The sequence below is a fragment of the Rhea americana genome, unplaced genomic scaffold (assembly GCF_003343005.1).
Source record: "Rhea americana isolate MKP2758 unplaced genomic scaffold, rheAme1 scaffold_0, whole genome shotgun sequence".
NCBI lineage: Eukaryota > Metazoa > Chordata > Aves > Rheiformes > Rheidae > Rhea > Rhea americana.
Window position 1 is genome coordinate 18,210,882 of NW_028185037.1, and position 22,765 is coordinate 18,233,646.

At 36.8% G+C, this 22,765-nt stretch overlaps 1 protein-coding gene across 5 annotated transcripts in view; it reads left to right on the forward strand.

Moving 5' to 3' along the window:
• The window catches only part of KHDRBS3 (KH RNA binding domain containing, signal transduction associated 3), an 89,189-nt gene extending 80,924 nt beyond the window's left edge, over positions 1 to 8,265 (forward strand). For 4 of the 5 annotated variants that reach the window (XM_085321108.1, XM_085321189.1, XM_085321355.1 and 1 more), the window contains 2 exons: positions 4,370 to 4,428; positions 7,716 to 8,265. In XM_085321108.1, coding sequence (XP_085177234.1) covers positions 4,370 to 4,428; positions 7,716 to 7,807 — 151 coding nt within the window. In that variant the 3' untranslated portion in view covers positions 7,808 to 8,265. Of the gene's footprint in view, positions 1 to 4,185; positions 4,290 to 4,369; positions 4,429 to 7,715 lie in introns of all 5 variants that reach the window. The other variant, XM_085321272.1, reaches the window with a different exon arrangement.
• The last annotated feature ends 14,500 nt before the right edge of the window (positions 8,266 to 22,765 follow it).

The following is a 22,765-nucleotide window of genomic DNA, read 5'->3' on the forward strand; positions in this document are numbered from 1 at the left end:
ATATTGATGTACATAATAAAAGGATTTTTTACCACTTCTTCCCCTAATATGTATTGCATTAATTCAAGAACCTGAACTGGTTGCAAAGAAGCTGTTTTCTTTCACTGAGAGGGAAGAGTGCTGGTTCTGTTTGTGCCTAGAAATCCAGTCACCAGGCTTGTTGAGGGCTAACAGCCTGGATGTTCCCATTGAAGTACAAGGAGAGCTGTCAGGCTCCCTGTCGTTCTACTGCTATTTCAAACATGCAAAAGGTGTAATATTAGTGCTAGAAGACTCCTGCTCTAGAGGGCTGTGCCAATCACATTCRTTAGTTGCAATACATTCTGTCTATCTTCATGTATCTAATGCAAACACTACAGAACATCAACACTGTGGTTGACATGCCTATTCTAGGGTTATCCCTCAAATGGCCTAATGAGTTATTCTGGTACCTGCATGAGTGTTAGCTTCAAACTCAGCTGTTCTGTTGATACCTGTCACTAAGATTATCCTAGCATCTCCAGTTAGAAGAAGCTAATAGCTGTACTTAATTGTAATGCTTAGAACAATTATTGCTATTTAATCAAATATTCTTTAATTATGGGTCATCAAGCTTTTTCAGAAAACAGCTCAGCAGAAAAACCTGAGAAGGTTGAGAGCTTATCTGGAATACCTCTAAATCGAAGTATTTGACTCACAAGACAGTGGTTCTAGAAAATTGACAGGTAGCKGCTTAATCTTCTGTTTTACTGGAGAAAACAGCTCTTCTAAGGCTTTACTTCATCAGTGATGCCGTGCTAGAATCTGAGCTTGCTCTGTTGGATCTCAGGCTGCTGCTTAGACGGAAAGCAAACTGTTTCCCCTTGAGTGTATTTAATCCTATAATGTTTAGAAAAAGTGAAGCGAGGCCTAAGTAGTTTTATGTCCAGCTCTCTGCACTTAGAAGCAGCATACTTTGTTTGCTAATCCCTTTGACGACTGAATAAGTGGTTTGGGAGGTTCCCAGTTTTTGTTAATGTAGAGAATCCAAATCCTTTCCCTTACTATTTATTTTTCTTTACTGTCAAACYGAAGACATTGTGCTGGCATGGAAGTACAAAAAGCATAAATGAGTAGATATAAACAAGGGCTTTGTAATTCACAGCTGATATTCCAGTGTTGATTATACTTGTACTCCTTACTTGATGGTTAGGAAAATGCTTGAAAAGTTCACCTGTCTACAATAAATATAATAATGCATGTACAAGGTAGGCACCACATTTTCCAGGTTCTACTTCCATCTGCTGCTAGGCAGAATTGCACCTGGAAAAGTAAGAAAAACTTCAGAAAAGTTGAGGAAAATGGCCTTAAGACATCTCTCATCTTAAGTGTATTAACTCAAAGCAGATTTCAGGCTTAGCATTGCTGGGTTGGAGGAAAGGAATCCTGTGATAGGTGTTTTTTTTTTCCACCCTTATTTAAAAGAAAGGAGGTGCATAAGGTTGAAGGAGGATGTGTTTGGGATTTTTCTCCCCTTTCTATGAGAGGAAATGGAGAGAATGAGAGGAAAAGTCTTTTGCAGAGCAGATCAGTTAAAAAGAAAAATACATTAAGTCTTCAGTTAGAACTCTTAAGATTCTTTAGGACCTATTTTAAAAAAAAAGTCAAAGTTGATTTTCAAACAGAAATACAAGGTCAGACAGGTCATAGTGTTTTTATTTGTGTAATGACTTTTAAGGTAGGTAAAGTAGGAGACATCTATTTTGACATYATCGCAGCCTAGAGGGAGAATCATATCTTGTATATTAAATTCCTCAGAACCGAATTGACCTCTCTCAGATAATGAGTTTAAACATACAATTTGGAGAGAAGTTTCTGATACTACAGATTCCTTTGACTAGTTTTCCTTTTAGCAGAAAACAGTTCTGTAAGTTGCTGCTAACTTAATGTATAATACTAGATTTATTTGCATAATTCCTTCTAGAAAATTTAAAGATACCTTAGCTTGTGGACTTCACAGCCAAAACCAATTCAGGTGCTGTTGCATTTGAAACAAGTAATTTATTCGTGCTTGCTTTTACCCTGAATCTTTGCAGCTATCTGCATATACTCTTTTGGTCATAGTGTCTCTGTGGTTTTTCCTGAAGTTTTGCATTTAATACATGTTTGAATTGAGAGAGTTGGTGTTGCTTTCTTTATAGGGCACGAATGAAAGTGCTTGGAGTAGAGTAATGCACCACACTGAGCAACTGCCTGTTATAAATTTGTACTTCTAGGGCAAATTGTTAGTTCTGAAGGTCCTGTCCGCTAATAAAGATGGATTATGGTAAACTTTCAGTGTAAAAAGTTTTTCTATTCCAGTGCTTCAGTTTGCAGTTTATATTCCATAAAAACAGCCATTTTTTGTTTAATAGATACTTCAGGTCTGTGAAATGAAACCCTGCTGAAGTAATTCTGGCAGGATTGACAGATACAATGACAGACCTCAGCTGTTACATATTTCTAAACTAGATGACAGCCTTAAATAATCAAATACCATGTGGAGTGGTAGTCAATGTCAATTTTAGGTTTTTAAATGTCTGAATAAAGATTGTTTATCACTGAGCAGTCTCAGGACAAAATTATGTTATTTCCTATTCTTCAAATTTTGTCCTTGTTACTCATCTGCATTGTATGGGCTGACAAACCATAGATAGTATGTATTGATTTTATTTAATGCTAGTTCATGTGCTAAGGGACAAGTCACACTTTTTGCATTTACAGACACTAGGGTGTTCATTCTTCTAGGCTGGATTATTCTAAAAATTTAAAACTTGTTGGTTAAATAAGTGATCTTTCTGTCTTGTAATTTTGTTCAGCTTAAATTGTGATTTTTAGCTTTTGTACAATATAAGTAATACCTATCTGCTGACTTGCTTTAAGACTATAAATTACCTCTCTGATTTTTATCTTATGTTAGCAGTCAATCTATGTTAGGAACATTTTATCAATGTTGGTAATTGCTTGTTAGTGATCATATGTTAAAGTGATTTCCTTCTTGGTCGAAAGCTAAAGATTGGGTAGCATCAGTTGATAGAGTATTTCTTTTCCAAATATCAGCCTTGATCAGATTATGGGATATTGAACAATCATTTATCTTTCTGACTYTTTTTATAACAACAAATTTAGAGACTTGCTCTTGATGTCCTCCAAATATGTCTAATACTTTGCTGTATATAGACTACAGAAGTCTAAAGTCTCTCCACAGCTGTAGTTATATGAAGCATGAAAACATGGTGGGAAAGTAACATGAAATAAGGCTTTTCCTGAGGTTTCCATTCAAAGGTTTTAATATAAATAACAGTAATTATGAAATAAGTTCCAAAGTTACAAAATTGCTTTCTACTTAAAAGCAGTTTCAAGATTTTTCACGGTCTCTTGGTGAGTATCATCTCCTGAGCCTCATAATGAATTTTGAATGCTGTTTTAACTCATGGTCTGTAATATTACTACACATTCTTGAATTCTAGCTGCTGTAGACTTCTATTTAACTCTGAAATTTCTGTTCCTGTTTCTAATATAACTATTAAAATGATAGCCTCTGAATATATGCACATTCATTTTGTTTTGAAGACTGGACCTCCAATACTGAGGGCTAAATACTGTGTGTTGCTTGTCCTTTATGGTTTCTACTAGTGAATTTTGAATCCACTGCTCTGGTCAAAAGTGAGATATTCTTAATAGACTTTTCAAAATGGAGAGATGAAAATGCAAAGTACTAGACAATGGTAGGTAGTGAGTAGAGAAGTTCGAGGCAAAGGAATTGCATTCAATACGTCTGTCTAACACTGTTCCTTCACTGGCACTCTAAGACCTTCAACTTTCCCTTCTATAAGTAGTGATAACAGTTCTTCTCTCTCCAAGGAAAAGTGGAGTCAATTATGTTTATTATTTAATGACACTTTTCAGTGAATGTACAGAGATACCTCTGTCATCTTAGCTTGCGTGCACTTCACCGAAAGATTTTGGTTTGGAGGTGTAATGTTTGAACAACTACATAAGATACCATGAATGAAGAAAATACAATGCAAGGTATCCTTGAATACATGTTCATTTCCCAGACTTCATCAATATAAAAATCCCACAGTATCATTTAGTACTATGGACCAGGGGTTCACTGATGTAAAACAATCCCAAGTGAATGTAAATTATTTTAAGAGTTTGTTTTCCCTTCTTGTTAATGGATAGATGGGACTTAAGCTGTTATTGTATCATCTCGGTGACAAGCTTGCTTAGCAGAGTACATGTCTACATCCTTCAGACTTTCATCTTTTCAAAGACAGAATGAGATGGTAAGCATTATTTCATAAAATTTAACTGTGTATCTTATTCCTTTTTCTCTTCCTGCTCCCTCCTTTTTGCTGCCGTACAGTGGAGCAGATTACTATGACTATGGGCATGGACTGAGTGAAGAAACATATGACTCTTATGGTGAGTAGAGCTATGAGCTGTATGGATAAAGTAGGAAAGGGTTCTGAAAAATAATCGGAAAAGTTTCCCTAAGGAAAGTTTGAATTTTCTCATGGGCAACTGCTGTTCAGGGATTCCTGACAGAGCTCCACCTGTGGTTATTGTAACAAATACAGCAAGAGGTTTCCGCAGTCTGTTAGCTACTCTAATTGTGAAAGTGAGGTAGTTTGGGGGGGGTTAAATACACTTGTGTATGTCTTTCATATAACATTCAACAATATTTAAGAAAATATCAGAGATGCATGGCCTTAGTTCAGGAGATGTTCATGTATGAAAGGAAATGTTTCTAGTAGGGCACAGCTGGCACCAAACTTGGTTTGAGCTAAGAACATGCTGAAGCTCTGTGCTGGATCAGGGCCTAACAGGGTGCATTACAGACTTGTACGATCCTCTAGTATTAGTTCACTTCCAAGCTGCACTCATGAAATAAAGCAGGGAGTCATTATGTAAAGGTTATGAAAGTACTTTAGGTAGCTACTAGACATGAGGGCAGTGGGTAACTCAGGGAGACAAAACAGTGCATAATGAAGCAAAAGGAATATGCCAGTGGGATAAATTACTTTTTTACTTTTTTTGAACTAGAAGTGCAGTGGCGACAAGTTTAAGGAAATGTGTTACGGATTAGAAGCATAAAGCATGTTAAAAAGCACCTTTGCTTAAGGGATAAATGTTAAGTCTCTGGCTAGAGATCAGAGAAACAGAATTGTTGATCACTCAAGAGCCTCCAGTGTTGGAGGATCTCTAGTAACTAATGCGAGTTGTGATTCTGGGTAATGGATATCATAGTGATTTTAGGACYCGCATGAAAGTATTCTGTAGTTTATTTCTTAAACTTCATTTTGCAGTGTTTCCTGTGGAAAACAAATTACCTCAACTAAGATATTTGTCATGATAAATGCATCTAATGCAGAGGCTTGTTTAATGTCATCTACTTAAACTAATTCAGTTTGCTAACGGGAAAGTTAGTTCATCAAAAGAAGAGGTCACTTGAAGTTCCTCTGTCTGCCAGCACTTTCARTTAGTCTTGATAATTATATGCCTTAAATCATTTTGTATTTCAGCATTAAAATAAACTGCTAGCCAGTGTAAATCTGATTTCTAAGTATGTCATTAATGGAAAATTGATAGCAGAAAAGAGTGCAAAACTGTCTAATGTAGGTAGAGTTAATTAAGAGGAAAAAATGTAGATTGCAATATTTAAGGTAGAAAACCAATCTTAAGTGCAAAAACAGTGAAAGCCTGTAATTTCAATTCGTCATTTATTATAATTATATAATTATTAGAATTTTTTTACCTAAAGAGCAGCCACTCAGAATAGTGAATTACTGCTTCATATTGAGAGGAAGATTGTAAATACCTTAGAGAAGGTGTATGGATTACAACCAGTGAAGTCTTTGTGCCTACAAGTCAGACTTTATTTCTTAATGCAAATAAATCCTTAAATGCAGAATTAGAAACCAGTCATCACCTATGCATAAGGAACATTGGATGCCTCAGAATAAGATACATAACTGAGCAGACAGCTGCTTAGAGCTGGCCATGAAGAAGTAGTGTCCTGTAAGGTATCTAAACTTTTCTTCCTCTGAGAAGCTGAAGTTCAGAAGATACAGGAAGGGGTTTAAGATTCAGAGCCCCTAATGACACCAAAAGGAAAACAAATTGAGAGGAATGTGACTTCAGCCTGCTGATCTGGCAAATCATGTGAAAAGGAGCCAATACTTAGACTGTTCTTTCTACTTAACAAATACTGCTTTTTTGTGTTTAAACTTAGTTTCTGTAGCAGTGCTTAAAATCTGGGCTTTTCTTTAATACTTTTCCTTGGTCAGCTGCCTTAACTGTTAAGCCAGGGTTCTTATCCCTTCTAGATTGGGATTTTGCTTTGCTTTGACAACAAAGTACAAGCCAGTTCTTGTGCATCTTACCCTGTAATCAAATGATGGGGAGCTTGCCCAGGTTATGGGTTTTATTCTTCCAGCCTGGCAGTGAAAATGAATTTRTGCTATTTGCTTTCTGGACAAATGTTCTGTCCACTTAATGGGATGTTTAATCTACGCTCTGTAGGCAGCCCTTGAATCTTAAAAGCTGAGGTAGCTCAGATGAGATTTTTATAAGGAGACTATAAAATTGGAAACTTAAGCTTTCGGATTCCTGTTGTGATTTGAGGTATCTGAGGGAGTTACTTCGCCCATTTGGAGAAGTTCAGGGGTTCTTTGACTTTTGACTTTCTATTCAGTAGAAAGACAGGGTGATGGCTACATTTTAGTTGACCATATCTAGCTGGGTTGGACTACCCAGTTTCACCTCCAGTTTCTTGGTGCATGGGATTCACTTAGGCACCTGCCTGTCTTTGGGCAGGGCAATTTCAAAAAAGCAGAACAAGAAGCACATATGCTATTTCCAAGTGTGTGGGGGGTGGTGGTGGTTGTTTTCTCACAAGGGCTGAATGGTATTCTGATTTGGCTTTAAGTAATTAAAACCCACCTAAGTCCTGTTTCAGTAGTTATATCCTGTTTTGTCCTTGGCCCTGCATCTTTCCTTTTGTTGTTAATACCTGTCACAGTAGGCTTTTGGTTCTCATTATCACATTATTACTTCTTATTAATATTACCATTAAAATGACAGAATTATGAAGCACTATAGCACAAATAAAGATTTTTCACAAGTTTCTTTTGTTGCCACAATTCAAATGAGCAATGTCCCTTGCCCTTTTAATTTTTTAATAGTCTGCCTTCCTAGCTCTTGCATTTCAGAGGAAGTATCTTTACGGTGGAGTCTGCTTCTAGCTTATGCTGGAAGTCACAGCTGTTTATAGTGAAATACGAGGCTTTTTCCTTGTAGACTGTGTATCTGAATTAAACCTAAATTGATACAGATCCAAACAAATTTATTTCTGAGGGCTGTTCATTCACTGATATTTGATTCAGATCCTGTGTTCACTTCCTCATAATGTAATGGTCAGTCTGCTGCTATAGTTGGCACTTCTGTATCTGCAACAAGCAGGCCCAGCTGAGTGCCAGGGACCTAAACAAGGTTTCACCACTGTCACTGCCCACTGTTGTATGTTGAAAGACTTCTGTGAGTAGCTCATGCAGACCTGTGTTGTACCCAGATTTCCTTGTTTGCATTCTGGACTTCAGTTTCTACACCTCTGAGTGAATGTCTTAATTTTTTTAGTCATTTAATTGTGAATTAAGTACGTATCTATGAGAATTTTGAAAGAAATCTAACTATACTTTCCCTTCTTGCAGGGCAAGAAGAATGGACCAACTCGAGACACAAGGCACCTTCAGCAAGGACAACAAAAGGAGTCTTCAGAGACCAGCCATATGCCAGATACTGATTGTACTGTCTGATGTTGTGAAATATCCAATCTCCACCAGTCCTGTATACTGTTCAAAGTAATTTTTTCTATGAACAATCCCTTTTTATTAAATCAAAGTACTTAAAAATCTGAATGGATGGACTGAACTTAAAATGTTGTTGAAAGAACAACCTGGACAGAAAGATATGTAAAACAAGGAATTTTGTTATTTTCAAACTGTATTTGAAAAATAGGCAATCAAAAAATAACCTTTGATTAACTAGTGTTAAAAACTAGGTTTACTAAATATGTTAGTCCGTTCTTTTAACATAAGCGTAACCTTTTATTTTAAAGGTTTTCAACAATTTAGTTTTTAGTTTTTATTTTCAGCCATTTGCTAGTTTTTCTCTTTGCAAATATGCGTAAAAAGGGAAGCAAAGTACAAATGCAAATAATGTGGTATTTTGTAACTCAAGTCTTGAAATGTTCTGTAGTGTTAAGCAAAGTTTTACCCTTGCTTGATACTAAATAAACTTTTGAAAGAAAAACAGTGTGTGTGAGATTAATTCTATGCTTTATTTTATAATAAAACTTCATAAATAGTAGTAAACAGGGAGAAATCCATTTAACAATGATCAGCATAAAAGGCTCATATTAAACATTTCACACATTAAAAAAAATGGTATAAACCTAAATGTACACTTACATACTCACAGGAGATTTAAATGATGTTTAAAGTATCCAAATGGTATGGATCTGCTTGAGTGCCACATTAAATCAAAATATTTTTGTTAAAAATGGTTTAAAATAGCTAATGACTTTTCTGAAAAAGATGTGACTAGTTTTCATCTTGTTGAGCGTTTTTTCAATAGTGCAACTTTGGAATTTTTATGAGAATTTTGGTACGTTAATGACCACCTCGCTCCGTGCTGGAAGCAATAAACACAAAGCTTTTAAAGACTTTCTGACTTGACTAATTGAGGTCGCTTTCGTCAGAGGCAGAGGATGTGTAACCCTTAAAACGGTCTTCATTTGCAAAGGTAAATAAATCAAATAAGATTTTAATCTCAATTTATATAACCAATAAAAACAGGGAGAGTACAACTTAGTTTCATTTTAGAGTTTAGGAAAGGCTTCAAGATCACCTAAATTCTCCTTTTAAAACGTTCAATTTGTGCTAGTAATCTAAAAAGCCTTAGTTTAGTTAGTTAAATTTGGGCAAACTATTCCCTATTAAACAAATGTAAAACCTCATAACCAACAGTTTATAGTATATTCTTTTTCCATAAATTCTAGTAACTTAAATGTAACTTACAAATGTTATCTAAAGCTTTTCATTAATCGTTAAGTTATAGTTAATTTGCATTGTTTTTTTCAGTTTTTATTAGAAGATCTTTCATATTTAGTAAACTTGTTTTTCCTCTTGTCAGGAAACTCAACTCCTTGGAGAGCCAGGAGAACAAAAACCTTAATCTTCTGATGCTTTGGTAGGTATCTACTCATCTATGAAATTGAGATAGATAACGAGGCTTTCAATCAGGTCCTTAATTCTTTGTGTATGCTGGGCTTGCTTTAATTACATAATGGTTACAGGTGCTGAGTGCAAGACTGATCAAAATTGATTATTTTGAATTTTTCTGGAAAAATCACAGCTTTAAGAAATAATATGATGTTAAACTATCCTGGTATGTGGACACGGTCCTATGGGCTGTTTTTTGAGAGTTAATATTTAGCTATTCCTGTGCTTGGAAATTAAAAGACATACTTGGCTCTGATTACATTTCAGCTGGTTAGGTAGTTTCATCAGGCAGATAAAGGCAAGACAAAATGAATGCAGTTTTATGCTAGTAGTGTTCAGATGAGAACCTGGAACGCTAATGCAGTCAGCAAACATGTCTGTAAGCTTGTTTGACAAAGCTGAAGACGACATTTGTAGAATATAATTTCGTAAGTCAAGCATTTCTGCATGACGAGTGAACTGGGTTTAGTGAAGGAGGGCAAGTCCACTTAGAGACATTAACTGCAGAATAACTTGCTGTGCTGTTTCTGATGAATTTAATACTTAAAGTCTAAAGTAATTTGGCCATGCTTGTGCGCAGATTAAAGAAAAAAAAAATCTGTAATTGTCTATATACACTTGGAGTAGTAATTCTTCCTACTAATTCCAGGAACTCTGTCTTTTTGTGCTTTAAAGCTCTATATTTTGAAGTATTGCACATCCTGCGCTGATTCTGCATACCGCAGGTGATTGCTTTCACAGGCAGGCGGAAAGAACTCTGCAGGTGCAAAATAGTTTAGGACAATCTTGAGAACAAAGATTTAAAGAAAAGGACCCTGTAAAGTTTAGYAGAGGTCAGACAAGATTTCTGCCCTCTGGGACTTGGAGAGTGGAGGTTCAATAACAGTAAGGCTAGCTAGAGCTGAGTGAGTATATAAATAAATTGTGTTAAAATATGTATTGGCCAAACCTTTCTGTTGATACCTTTGAAGTTGCATAATATCAGGGAGTGTTACATAAGCCATATGAAGTCTTCGTTGGTAAACAGTTTTACATAAACTGCATACGAGGAAATGTGATGGCTTAAATCTGAAATACYGAGTAGCAGGGATGAGTAATAGAGGAATGACTGAATTGGAAGTGACTTCAGCCTGCCAAAAAGCTTCTCCAACTTAGGTTTCTTGATGGCAGCTTTGCTTAGCACCTCCAGTAGGGAGGATGACTTGCATAGTGTCCTTTGCTGCTGCTCTGGCCTGAAAAGCCCRTGAACCTTGCACTTGCACAGACACTGGGGCAGTACGATGCTCCCTCTAAGTAACTGTAGCCCACGTTGACCACAGGGTTAACACTTGGGTCCAATTTTAATTGCTCTCTTAATGAGTTGCAGAATCTAACAGTGATACATAAATATGCAGACAGTTTATATTGACCGTAATAGCGTGGTATGAATTTTAAAACYGTTGTCTCCCCTCTTCAAATCCCTCACACATCTGTCTTGTTTCTGCTAAGAAAAATCTTGTTGTGCCTCTTTTTATAAAAAAAGCTTATGTAAATGTTCATGTCTTATGTGTATACAATGAATTACATCAGTTCAAAGAATACAATGAATTATATCAGCTGCTTTTAGATATTCTTAGAAATTGCGAATTGACGGTTCCTGAAATAACGTGCATTAGCATTGTGTTCTGCCATTGCATTTATGTTTGGGGATTTTTTTTCTTTCCTCCTTAGAATAATCTATGAAATGGAATTGGTTAGCTTTTGTATAGGGAGAAAATCTAAAAAGGTGCCTAAATTTTAAATATAGAAATCGGCCTGCCTTTATTGCAGCAAGCTTTAGGAACAGTCATTCATTCGAGCAGGATTTCATGTTTTTACACTGGTCAATTGTTTGTCAAGCAAATGGTCAAACAAGTTAATCATAATTAATCATATCATTAATTTGCCTTTATTGAACAGAACCTTTTGATCATATTTGCACTGAATTACAGTGACAGCACAGTTTCTRTGATACTTTCCATAAATCTACATACATTTATTACCTGCTTAATTGCCTGATCCCACTGCTTGCAGTTGACAGTCTCCAGAGAATCAGTAATCATTAATCTCCAGCTGTATACAAATAAATTCCATTTTGCTCTTTTTCAGGGATTCTGCCAYGTTAATTACGGACTGCTTAGAGCATTGTGCTTGTCAGCGTACCTAGGCAACAAGACTGGCTTCGGAATATGAAAATCCTCTTCTGTATCTTGTATTAAAGCCTTATAAAGTGTATAACATTATACACTTTTTTTTAAAAAAAAAAAAGCTGTATATAAACCTGTAACTGTTTAGTGACTCAGCAGTGTTTTATTGGGATCTCAATAAAGAATTTTCTTTTCAGTTCTTGTACCAAGCAATAAYGCAACCTCATGTTCCTTTAGTGACTTTTTTTTTAGCTGTATGCACCGAGTGTGAGAGGGTGTGTGAAGTCCCATGATTAAAGTTTAAATGTTTTTGGAAATAGCTTGTCTAATGTATGAGCAACATGGACAAGTTAAAAATGAAGATTAGTGTTCTATGATGAAGCTTTCCTTATTAGCTGAATGTGAACAGGCCTGTGGGGAACAAGGCTCCTGGTTAGAAAGAATACTCCAGCTTCCATTTCCTTCGGCAATTTGTTATATAACATGAAGATATTTTAATCCCTGTTATGCTGCTTATTCTCTTTCACTTGGTCTTTGCATAGAAATGCTTTCTCCTCTAACCTTACCCAATCACACRTTTTCTAGTGGTAGAATCCTGGATGAGGCTCTCATGCCTTGATAAATCTTGTATCAAACAGTTATGTTTCCTTGATGCTTTCTCTGTTTTGTATTAATTGTGRCTGTGAATTTGTAACAGAAATAAACTTCCGATAATTAACTCCTTGTGCCCCTTTTGTAAACGCTGCTTGCCAAGCATGAGTGTCATCCCGGACCTCAGGCATGTTTCCATCAGTTGTCTGACCTGTATTCACTGAATCTCAAATTCATCTCCAGAAGAGCATGAATTGAACCTGCCTCCTTTACATTTATGTTGAAAATGAGCAATATCACTTCACTTCCTACTAGATACCTCTTCTTCAACATATATTGATATTTTCTAATTTATTTATTCTATTGAGTGGCTTGGAAATTTAGAGGACTGTGGGGGAAAATTAAGTTTTCTTATTCTTCACACCAAATTATTTTGATTGAATATGATATCACTTATAATAGGCTGTAAAAAGCTTTGACCATAGCATAAAAAGTCTGTCTTAAATATATTTACCTTTGAACACTTAGGCACATCTATCAATTACTCTCGTAATCCCAACACATTTTCCCACCATCATCCACTATACTACAACTTCATTTTAGTAATGTTTTCCACAGCAGTAGATGGTGATTACTTAAATAAAAGTAAAAAATATGAGGAGCAAGAGATCTGTATACTAGTGGATTCCCTTCACACTGATAGGTGGGAACCTCTGATGTGGAGCAGTGACTGATGTTTTAAATGCTAGCCAGGTGCAAAAATTGTGTATAAATACTGTGGGRGGAATTCAGGTGAGCAGAATGCAATTTCACTAGCTGTTAATTTGACCCGGACACTAAGATTATTAACATGGTCTCCTCTGAGGAGTGATGTGAACTATTTAACGAGTAAAGCATCCAGTTTTTRTGCTGAAGTGGTGGACTGCTAGTCAATATAACGACAGCAGCAGCAGCGCTTCCTAAAGTCAATGCTAAAGTGTTTGCCTCGTGTGACTCGTTAAAATATATGGCAACATCACAGCTATTTCTGTGCTGCCCCGATGGCTTTACCCTTCCTGGTGAGACAGCAGCTCTGAGTCTGTTGTGTTACCAATTTTACGTGATGTTGCCTGACTTAAGGGTTTTAGAGCGAGGATATGAGCCTGCTGCCTAAAATGCATTCGGTCTGCACAACTGCTTCCAGCAGGGTCGACGTTCTTCCTAAGGTGTGTGTGGTTTTAACTATGTTCTATAATTGAAGCTGGAGGCGTAATTTTGATCATAAATGTTCCTAGTGATATGCTGTGACTATGAATTAGAACAAACCTTAAATTTGTACCTTTTTTTGGAAAGGGTGATGGGGAGTGTAGTTTTCAAGCTGGAACTCCTCATCCTTCCRGGTAAAAGAACTGAAAATTTAAAGCTCGCAATACATAGTTGTAAAGTTAATACTATATTTTTTGTTTTATATATATATACATACACACACATACATGCACGTGTCTGATGATAAATAGGATTGAATTTRGTTAATTCAATTAATGCTGTTTCTCCACCCACTTATCTTTTTTCTAATATTTTAGCATTTTATTTAGCTTTTTCTAGGCACTGTCACAGCTCAACTAGCACACAGCAAGAGTCAGAATATTTCTGATTTCAAGATTGCAAAAAAGATGAATTAGTTCAAGGGGCTGAGGATTTTTTTTTTTTTTTTTTTTTTCTTGCTAGCTCTGCAATTTTGTCCAAGACAGCTGCATTTCTTCAGTAGGGAGAAGTAAACTCTTTATCCAAAGGTATTTAGTTTAAAGCACATATTGGAAAGATGATAGATGTTTGTRTGGTCTTAGATACTGCCTTTGTCTTCAGGCAGGCTTTTCACAGTATTGCAAGTTGAGAGGACWTCCCTTATAAACTTGCATTTTAAAAATGCTTRGAAACTGTGCCAAGGACAGAGATAAAGCTGCCTTGCTGTGTAGTTCTCTTCTAGGTTCATCATTGGAAAGTATTAAGAATGCATGAAATGGTGACACTGTTACTAAAAATAGCAAATTAGGGAACAGGCTTAATGGAAACCTTTAGCTTTCAGTCAGACACATACTTGAGATTTATGAAATTAAAATTGAGATTTAATAAAGATGCCTGTCAAAACTTCTCAGAAATCTTTTGCTATATCAAGTAATCAAAATAATTCATGCTCTTTCAAGATAGAAAGCTCCTGAGCTTCTATTCCTGACTAAACAAGGTTCTGCTTTCATTACCCTCAGCGAAATCAAATGCAAGTCAGTCCGTGGAGTTCAGTTTCTGCTTTCACAAAGCTAAACACTCCTCYAGTTCTTTATGCAATTTGATATAATGTGATAAATGATATTACCTTAACTTAAAATCTTACTGAATTATAGAATAAAAAAGGAAGGATTTGCCTGAAATGAAATGCTGGCCTTGTTGTGAAGCCAAGGTCTTTTACTGACCTCCATATTCAGGCAGCAGTCTACGAATGCAATAGCTCATTGCCTTCTCTTGCAAAAGTGACTGGTGACTTGTGTTACTGCCACTATCTACTTGTCAAAAATCCTCTTTTTTTTTTTTTAATAATAATGTGGCTGTTTCTTCTTTCTCTGACTGAGAGAGATTATGCTGGCTCCCAAGTTTCTGACCCCACTACTTAAAGAAGCAAAAACAAATTCTAAATTGATTCTTTTGATAATGCAGTCATGGACAAAAAAATCCCCCCAAAAATCTGCAGATATGGGTGCTATTACTTTACATGCAGCCAGAGCAGCTGTGGAGTTACATTGTTAAATGTGTGTTTCTGGGTTTGGGGCTCTTCCCAAATCGTTTTGTTATATTCRTATGACAAAATAAATATTTATTGTTTTAAAAATTCATTAGACCCTTCAGGATATTTAATTACAGGCTTAAAAGCAAATGAGGAGACCAAATATATACTTTGAYGAATGCTACCTGTGTGTGTTTTGGAAGTCATCTAACTAATAACATTCACAATTATTCAACTGTGAAAATGAACCTTATTCTGTTTACTTAATAGTTTCCTTCTTTTTACATCAGTTGAGGCTCTAACTAGTTAACTAGTAAAGCAGTTAAACTTTTCTAATGATGGCTCTATTATTCAACATTTGATTAAGACTAGAGGTTTAACGTTTTCAAGATTCAATTGAAGAATAAATTATTGTTGCCTCAGAAGTAGAGACCATCTAAGACTGATAGAAGACTTAAGGAAGTATAAGTTAAAGAAACATGGATGATTCTTAGTTGGGCAGTTATTCCCTTGAAAAAACTTTGAGAAAAAGAAATTGTGGAAAAGTTTCTTAATATGTTTTATGGTGATGATCACGAATTTTATATATATATATTGCAGTCATCGCAGATTTGAGGAAACGGAAGTGGGAAAAACTATAAACATGTATTATACAACAGGAAACTGGATGGATAGCAAATTGGTATGTTAAATCTAAATGCTAAAAGCCATTTTGGAATTCGCACTGTGGTATGGAAGATGAAAGCCTCCACAATCCAGAATGTAATAGCTGCTAATCTCAAAACTGTCTCTATTTCTTCTTTCTTTTTTTTTTTTTTGGCACTATTCCAATAAAATTGATTTATTCATATTTGATGTTAAAAAGATGGATCTGTCCAAGATCACAGGGCTACCCTGTAAGAGCAAATCTAGGTCCCAAACCTATTATAATCCCTATACCATTTTTCTTTTCTATGTCTAGCTAGTCTGGCATTGGAATGCCTYGTATAGCAGTAATAACAGCTCATTAATTTGATGACATCCTTCAAAGATATAAACTGATGATTTTTGTAAATGCCACAGTGAGTTCCCCTTTGAAAGGTCACTTTGCRTTCTCCTGTGTAATGTTTCTGCGCGCACATACACACACATATATATGTAATTTAACGTATTTGGTAAATGCACTTCAGAAGAATGATTCAAGGGACGGAAGAAGATATCTTACTGTGAGATACTTAAAGTCTGATTATGGTTCATAATTACATTCACAGGGAGAAAATAACAAGTACTAAAAGACTCTAGTAATGAAAAAAAATAAAAAGAGCTGATGTTAGGTGTAAAAGTCCTGCAGTTTTAAATGAGAGATTAGGTTCAACTGGGAGTGATTAGCCCCAGCAGCCAGCTGCGTTCAGGTGGACTGGCTTCTATGGCTTTTTCCATGTAGGAGGCTAGAGTGAATGATCTGCTAACCATATCCAAACTTGAGATTTGTGGATCAATAATGAATGTATAAAACTTCTAACCATCCCAGCGAAAGAAAAGAAGGCATTTCTTTTCTGATTTGCAAGCCAGTAGAGTAATTTGTGAGGGCTAAGATAGTCAAAATACACTTTGTTAACAAGGATGAGCTCTCTGTTTCTGCATGGAAGAAAAAGAAAAAAGCAAGCTATGTGTCTATTAATTGCTTTTCTTTTGCAAATGATGAAAACAACTGTAAGCCAGTATTTACTGATATTAACAGATGATCCCAACTGCTGTTCCTCACACAAGAACCATTTAGAAATCTTGTACATTGCAGTAGTTGACTTGTAAATTATGCCTTTTAAAAAACAGCATCTACCTATTAAGTTAACAAACATCTCTGTAAATTGTTGAAGAAGGAAAAAAAAAAACAAAGTGGGCTTGTCAGTTTTGATTTATGCATCTACAAACCAGATGACAACCTCTAGGCTGGTTGCCTAAGCTCCCTTTGTAGTCAACAGAGAGAGTCAAGACCAAAGAATAACTAGTTTTATCTGCTACAGAAATACAGGGAGATCAGATGACTCACCTGAAAGCGCCTGATTACTCCCCTTTGGCTCTTACAGGTGACTAAGCTTGTGTGTTTTCACTTTAGATGTCTAAACTGAAGTGTGGTGAATCCCACTCATAATATTTATGTTCCAAATCCAGCTTTTTTGATCCCTTGTAGACGGCAGCAAGTGATAAGAGTCTTGACATAAATAGAAACTTGGAAAAATTGAAGACGATGGACCTTGTAGTGTTGTGCGTGGAAGATGTGGTTTGGTACACGACATGGAAAGGACTATTCCAAACAGAGTAGATGAGAAGGTGAGCATGTAACCATGTTCACTGCCTGCCTTCTTTCCTCCCTTCCAACCGTCCATCCATCCATAAGTAAAAGCTTTATGCTCTGCATCTTGTAACTCAGGAGGAGGAGAGAATAGTTAGGGAACAGGTCACTTTGACAAAACCGCAAGTAGCTATTTTATATCGTCAAAAAACTGACCTTCAGGTGAGCTTCACATGTATTTTCTGAATAACTTTGCACTTTTCTTTAAATCACCTTCTCAATGCTGTGCATCCTCGTATATTTTTATCATACTTCTGTCAGCTGTTTCTCCTCCAGACTGAAGAATCTCAGTCCGTTTAGTTGCTCCTTTTATGGAAACCCCTTTTTTTTTTTTTTTTGATCACCTCTTTAACTCTTCCCCACACTTTCTTTTCCACTGCTACTGTAGCATCATGAGCTGGAGGACACCAGAATTTAACATAACAGATTCACAGTTGCATAGTTATATTTTCTGTTTTGTTTTCTATAATCTATTGCAGCTTTTCTGGTAAGGAAGTCTGAGTTAGTTGGAACTAATTAAAAGAAAGGTAGACTGTTTTGATGACTTCTGCTTCCAGAAATCTCTGTGATGTGGCCTTCTTGGCATAGATATTTATCAGGACACTTTCTCGCACAGTGTTTGTTTCCACATCCTTCTTTGAAACATGCCTGCATGTTTTCGTTTGCTTATAAGCACTCTAAATCTAAGGATTAGCTAGAAGATTGGCTGGGTGGTCTCAGGCAAGAAGAAATTAATGGTTATTTGTAAATGTGAATTGCTGCTGAAAGAGATTTAAATGGCATCAGCTAAAGGAAGGTCCAGACACTAGAAAGTGTGGTTGAATTTCTGTGCGTAAAAACATCGACAATTGGAAGTGAAAGATTTCCTATTTCAGCATAATGTCTAAAATATTAGTATCCAGCCCTCACTAATAGCCAATATATTAGAAGGAAAATAAAAATAGAAGGAATGAAAAATGGGAGAAAAATAAACACCTTCAGTGTACTTATGCAGTAACGGAGAGCTGTATAAATAAGATTAGCTCTTCTTTGGATGATGAGTAAGAAACTCCTTTTTTCTAGGAAATAGAAAATTCAGTTCAAAAATTCCTTTTATGCAACACTTCTGTTACCGGAAATCTAAGACTTTACACTTGCATAATTCATAACATCTGAGGAATTCGCTAACTGTCAAATGCTGTTGTGTTAAGGAAGAGGTAATACATGTAGATTACTTGGTACTATACAGAAGAGGAGCAAAAAGAAGCTTGAAATTTTTAATCAGTTCATTTTTCCAGTGGATAGTTCTGTACCCATAAAATTTTTTAATGAACTCAGAAGTTTGATGTTTCTCAAACAAATTTTCCCAAGAAAATATTTTTAGGAAAAAAAAGAAAACATGTTGGAGACAAAGTTACTGTTTCAAAATAAACTTACTTCAAAAATTTTTTTTCAAAGATATTTATTTTTGAAGCATGCCTTTTTCTCAAGACATTCCTGGTGTTTTGTTATAAAGCCACTCAAAAGACATGAGAAAATCAACTGGAGAAAAGAGGAGGGGGCAAAGAACAACCAAAAACAGAAACAAGAATGCCACAACTCTGATGCAAAACTCCCTAGTGGGTGTACAAACTGCATTTCTCTATATAAACATAATAACATGACTTCATTTACTACAAAAAATAGATACTTTTCAGTTGCATAGAATTATTATTGCATTAGGGTAGAAAACAGACTAGCACAATGTGAATTCTTGTAGTTCAGTCACAGAGGAGCTAGTTATTGATTTGAAGGTCATGAGCAGGTTTTTAGAGAGCCACTGTGTTATGCAACTAAAGTATTTATATCTTAAGATGAATACTGTAAAATTAAGGTGTACCTAACAACAAACCTCTGCATACAGTTAAGCCATTTTGCCATTGAGTAGATCCAAAGAGAGGTAGTAGGGAGCCTTTTAGGATGTGCATTTTACATACAGAAACAATATAGAAATGTAATTTAGGTTGGAAGGACCTCTGGAGGCCATCGGGTCCAATACCCTGCTCAAAGCAAGGCCAATTACATCGGTTGTTCATAGTCTTATTTGGTCAATTTTTGAAGACCTCCAAAAAYGGAGATCCTACAACCTCTCTGGAAGGTCTGCTCCTGTGTTTAACCATCCTCATGGATTTGTTTTTCCTTATATCTGTTCAGCATTCCCCATGTTGTAACTTATGCCTACCGCATCTCATCCGTTCATTTCTTACCTTCTGGAAAAAAGTCTGGCAGCACAGGTTTCTCTTCGCCTATTTCTTCAGCCTGCTGAGGTCTATCTTAATAGAGCCTTGCCCTGCAGTATGTTAACTGTTCCTCCACCTCCCTCTCCCCAAAAGTGTCGTTATCTACTAATTTGCTTACAATGCACCGTGTCCTATTGTCCAATATTGGGCCCAGTATTCATTCCTGAGGGATGCCATTAGTAACTGGCTGCCAGTCAAATGTAAACCAAGGACCACAACCCTTTCAGCCCAGCTGTGCAGCTACGTTTTCATCTAGTCTAGCTTTCAACTCATCTCGTAGTCCTCCCAACCACTCTTTCTCTCTCCAGTTTGGCTGAAGGGTGTCAAATCTCTTGCCAAAGTAAATGATAGCTACTGCCCTCCCCAAGTCAATGAAGCCAATCATCTCATCACAGAAGGCAATCAGGTTAGTCAAGTRTCAAGTCCTCAGGAAATTCATATTGGCTGTTCCCAATCACCTTCTTGTCYKTCATACACCTAGAAATAAGCTTCTGGGAGGATTTACTCCATAACCTTTTCAGAGACCAAGGTTAGGCCAACAAATCCATTTGTCCCCCAGATCCTCCTTCTTGCCCTTCTTCRTAATGGACATRACATTTGCCTTTCCCCAATCATCATGAATCTCTCTCATTTGCCAAATTTGATTTGATTTTATGCATCCAGCATAAAAAACATTGAAGCAATATGAATCTTCTCCTGAAGGTATCTCCATGCTGCATTACCTAGCACATTAGACTAGTTGTTCAGCTTTTACTTAAAGCAGTTGAGAGGAACCTAAAACTAGAGAGGTCCTTCCTCTGTTCCCTGCTGTAAAAAATACATAAAAAGAAGGTTTAGAAATATACTGTATGCTTTCTTGGTGTGACTTTTTCTCCTTAAGGAGCTCATGGCAAAAGATGTTTGAGAAGTTTAAGCACCCTTTTTTTCTCCTGCTGCCAGTAGGAGCCAGTCTGTTATAACAGTCTTGTTCACTACGGCCCCCGTTCCTGAAAGATACTCTAAGGATCTGTGGGGTTGCCARAGGTACTTACAGTGTCAGTGTGTGTAAATCCCTCCACTTCATTGCCAGGTATTTTGCAGGCACTTCAGGTAGTTTGGACTAAGGTTATCCCACCTAATGGGGTCTTACGTTTGGGCTGTAGTTGCTCTAGGTTCTTCTGTAGACAGCTCCTAGAGAAAGCTGTGGAGGAAGGGCAGAGAGATGCCTGCAGGGTGTGATTTGGGATACTTCAGGAATGCAGGAGGACTTTCCTCCTATGCTCCAAACGTCATTTGGTTGCTTGAGGTTAGCTGGCATTTTCTTACTGACCCTCGTGAACTACTGTTGAAATAATTGCAGTTGTTAACATAGTAATATAATTAATTTAGAAACGAATAAATGCACTAAGCACTGAGTGTGTGCTCCCTGCTCTGTTTTTTTTCTTGTGCAAACACAGTCTGTAAGCGAASTGATTATAAATAAGTTCCATGATAATCGGCATGCGTTAACAGGAAAGGTCTGACTCCCTTACGCTACCCCACCACCAACCCCTTCGGAGTCATTCGCTGAAGATGCCCTGTTCTGCGAATTCAAGTGCGGTATTGTGTAAGTGGGAACGCTGATAATCAGATAGCTGCTTGAGAAACAGTGCTACTTATTAATCATCCCTGCAGATCTTTTGTTTAATTACAGATACATCCAGAGAGCAGGCAACTTTTTCAATTTTATGCAGACATTTATTTTTCAATGAGTTTTTAGTATTAAAAAAAATTAGCCAACTGCAATTTAATTTATTTTGAGCACCTGCAGCATTTCACATCTAGTGGGCAGAACACAACACTACCTTATTTCATGTATCGGTGAATGTATTTTTCCTGTTATTTCTGTGTAATAGACTTTAAAATTTAAAAAGCCTCAACTATATATAGGACACCTCCTGATCCATCTATCTATTTCAAATGAACCGCAGTCAGAATTTTAAGTACCTGAATGTAATGTCTTGTAGTTTGATTAGGAGAGAACAAACCTCAAAAGATTTACAGCTTTGGTTCAGACAGCTGCTCACTGAAAAGTACAAGTCTCCAGTCCTGAAGAAAATTAGCTTCACAATTTTACCTTTAGGGTCCCATTTGCAAATCAGAACTGTTATATTTATCCAAAAAAGACAGATCTCCTAAGTGAGGTGAGTTTTTGAAATAAGGGTTGAATATGCTTCTTTTCTTGCTTAATTTGTCCCACTGAAGAGCATGGTACAAATTCGGAGGGTCCTAAGAGCTGGATTTTTTTCAGGGTCATTTCCAGGACGGCGGAATGAGTTAGGAACAGATGTCCCATTGCCTTCGGCGTAACCGTCTCCTGCCGGCCCCATGAACGCCCTGCCTGAGGGGTCGTCTGTTGTTTCTCATTCCTTCCCTATAACTCTCCGAAATTGTTTTTAATCACGAATTCTTTTTACTTGTCTACATACTGTGCCCCGGGATGAATGCTGTACTGTTATGATGCTGTATATGCACTATGCTGTAATAATTTCAAGGGGATGAAATAAGCTGAAAAACTAAGTGGTAATGACCTCTGGATGAGGTTTGTTTGGATCAGTCTCCCTGCTCCCATCTCATACAGGGATGTCTGATTAAGGTATCTAAGGAAGACAAAGGTATTCACCACACAAGGACAGAGGTGGGTGGTTTGAAGGTGTGAAGATGACAGACCTTAGGTCCACATACGGTGGAAGAAAGGACCAGGTATGATTCCAGCACTATTGCAGGCAGTGGCTTGGTCATTTGTATCAGGCCTCCAGCGGGACTCACAAGTTCATGTTGCTATATTTTGGATTTGAAATTTTGGACACAAAAAACATCTCTTACTCTCCTGAGGAAACCCATAGGTTAGTGAGAAAGTAATAGGGGTAGGTCATGCAAAGTTTAGCTGTGAAAAAAAAAAAATGAGCAACTCTTTGCTGACTCAAAACTCACAGAAGGTAATAACCAGATCGTCTGCCTCCTGTTTACAGCCGTGAGCTGTGAGTCTCTCTAGGTATTCTTTCTCTAGATGCCCTTTACATTTTACCAATGTTTTAATCAGTTGTAGCAAATTCCTGTATGGGCAAACCCGCCATCTCCTGAGCCTCTGGCAAGGCTAATTATTTCTCTTTCAGGTTTTTAGTAACTGCATTCATTTTTCACCCTACACTTTCTGCTTTAAGAAGCACATGAACCATATTGTTAGAACTTCTCATGTTCATGTGGAGCCAGGTAGTTATTATCTCAGTTCAGGTCCCTGTTGACTCGGTGGGTTGCACAGCATTTGATTCATATTTGGATTGTTGCCTTTCCTGTTGTTTTTTCTTCCCCCTTTTTGGAAGCAGCCCAAGTTATTAGCACCAGCAAACTCCGTCTGT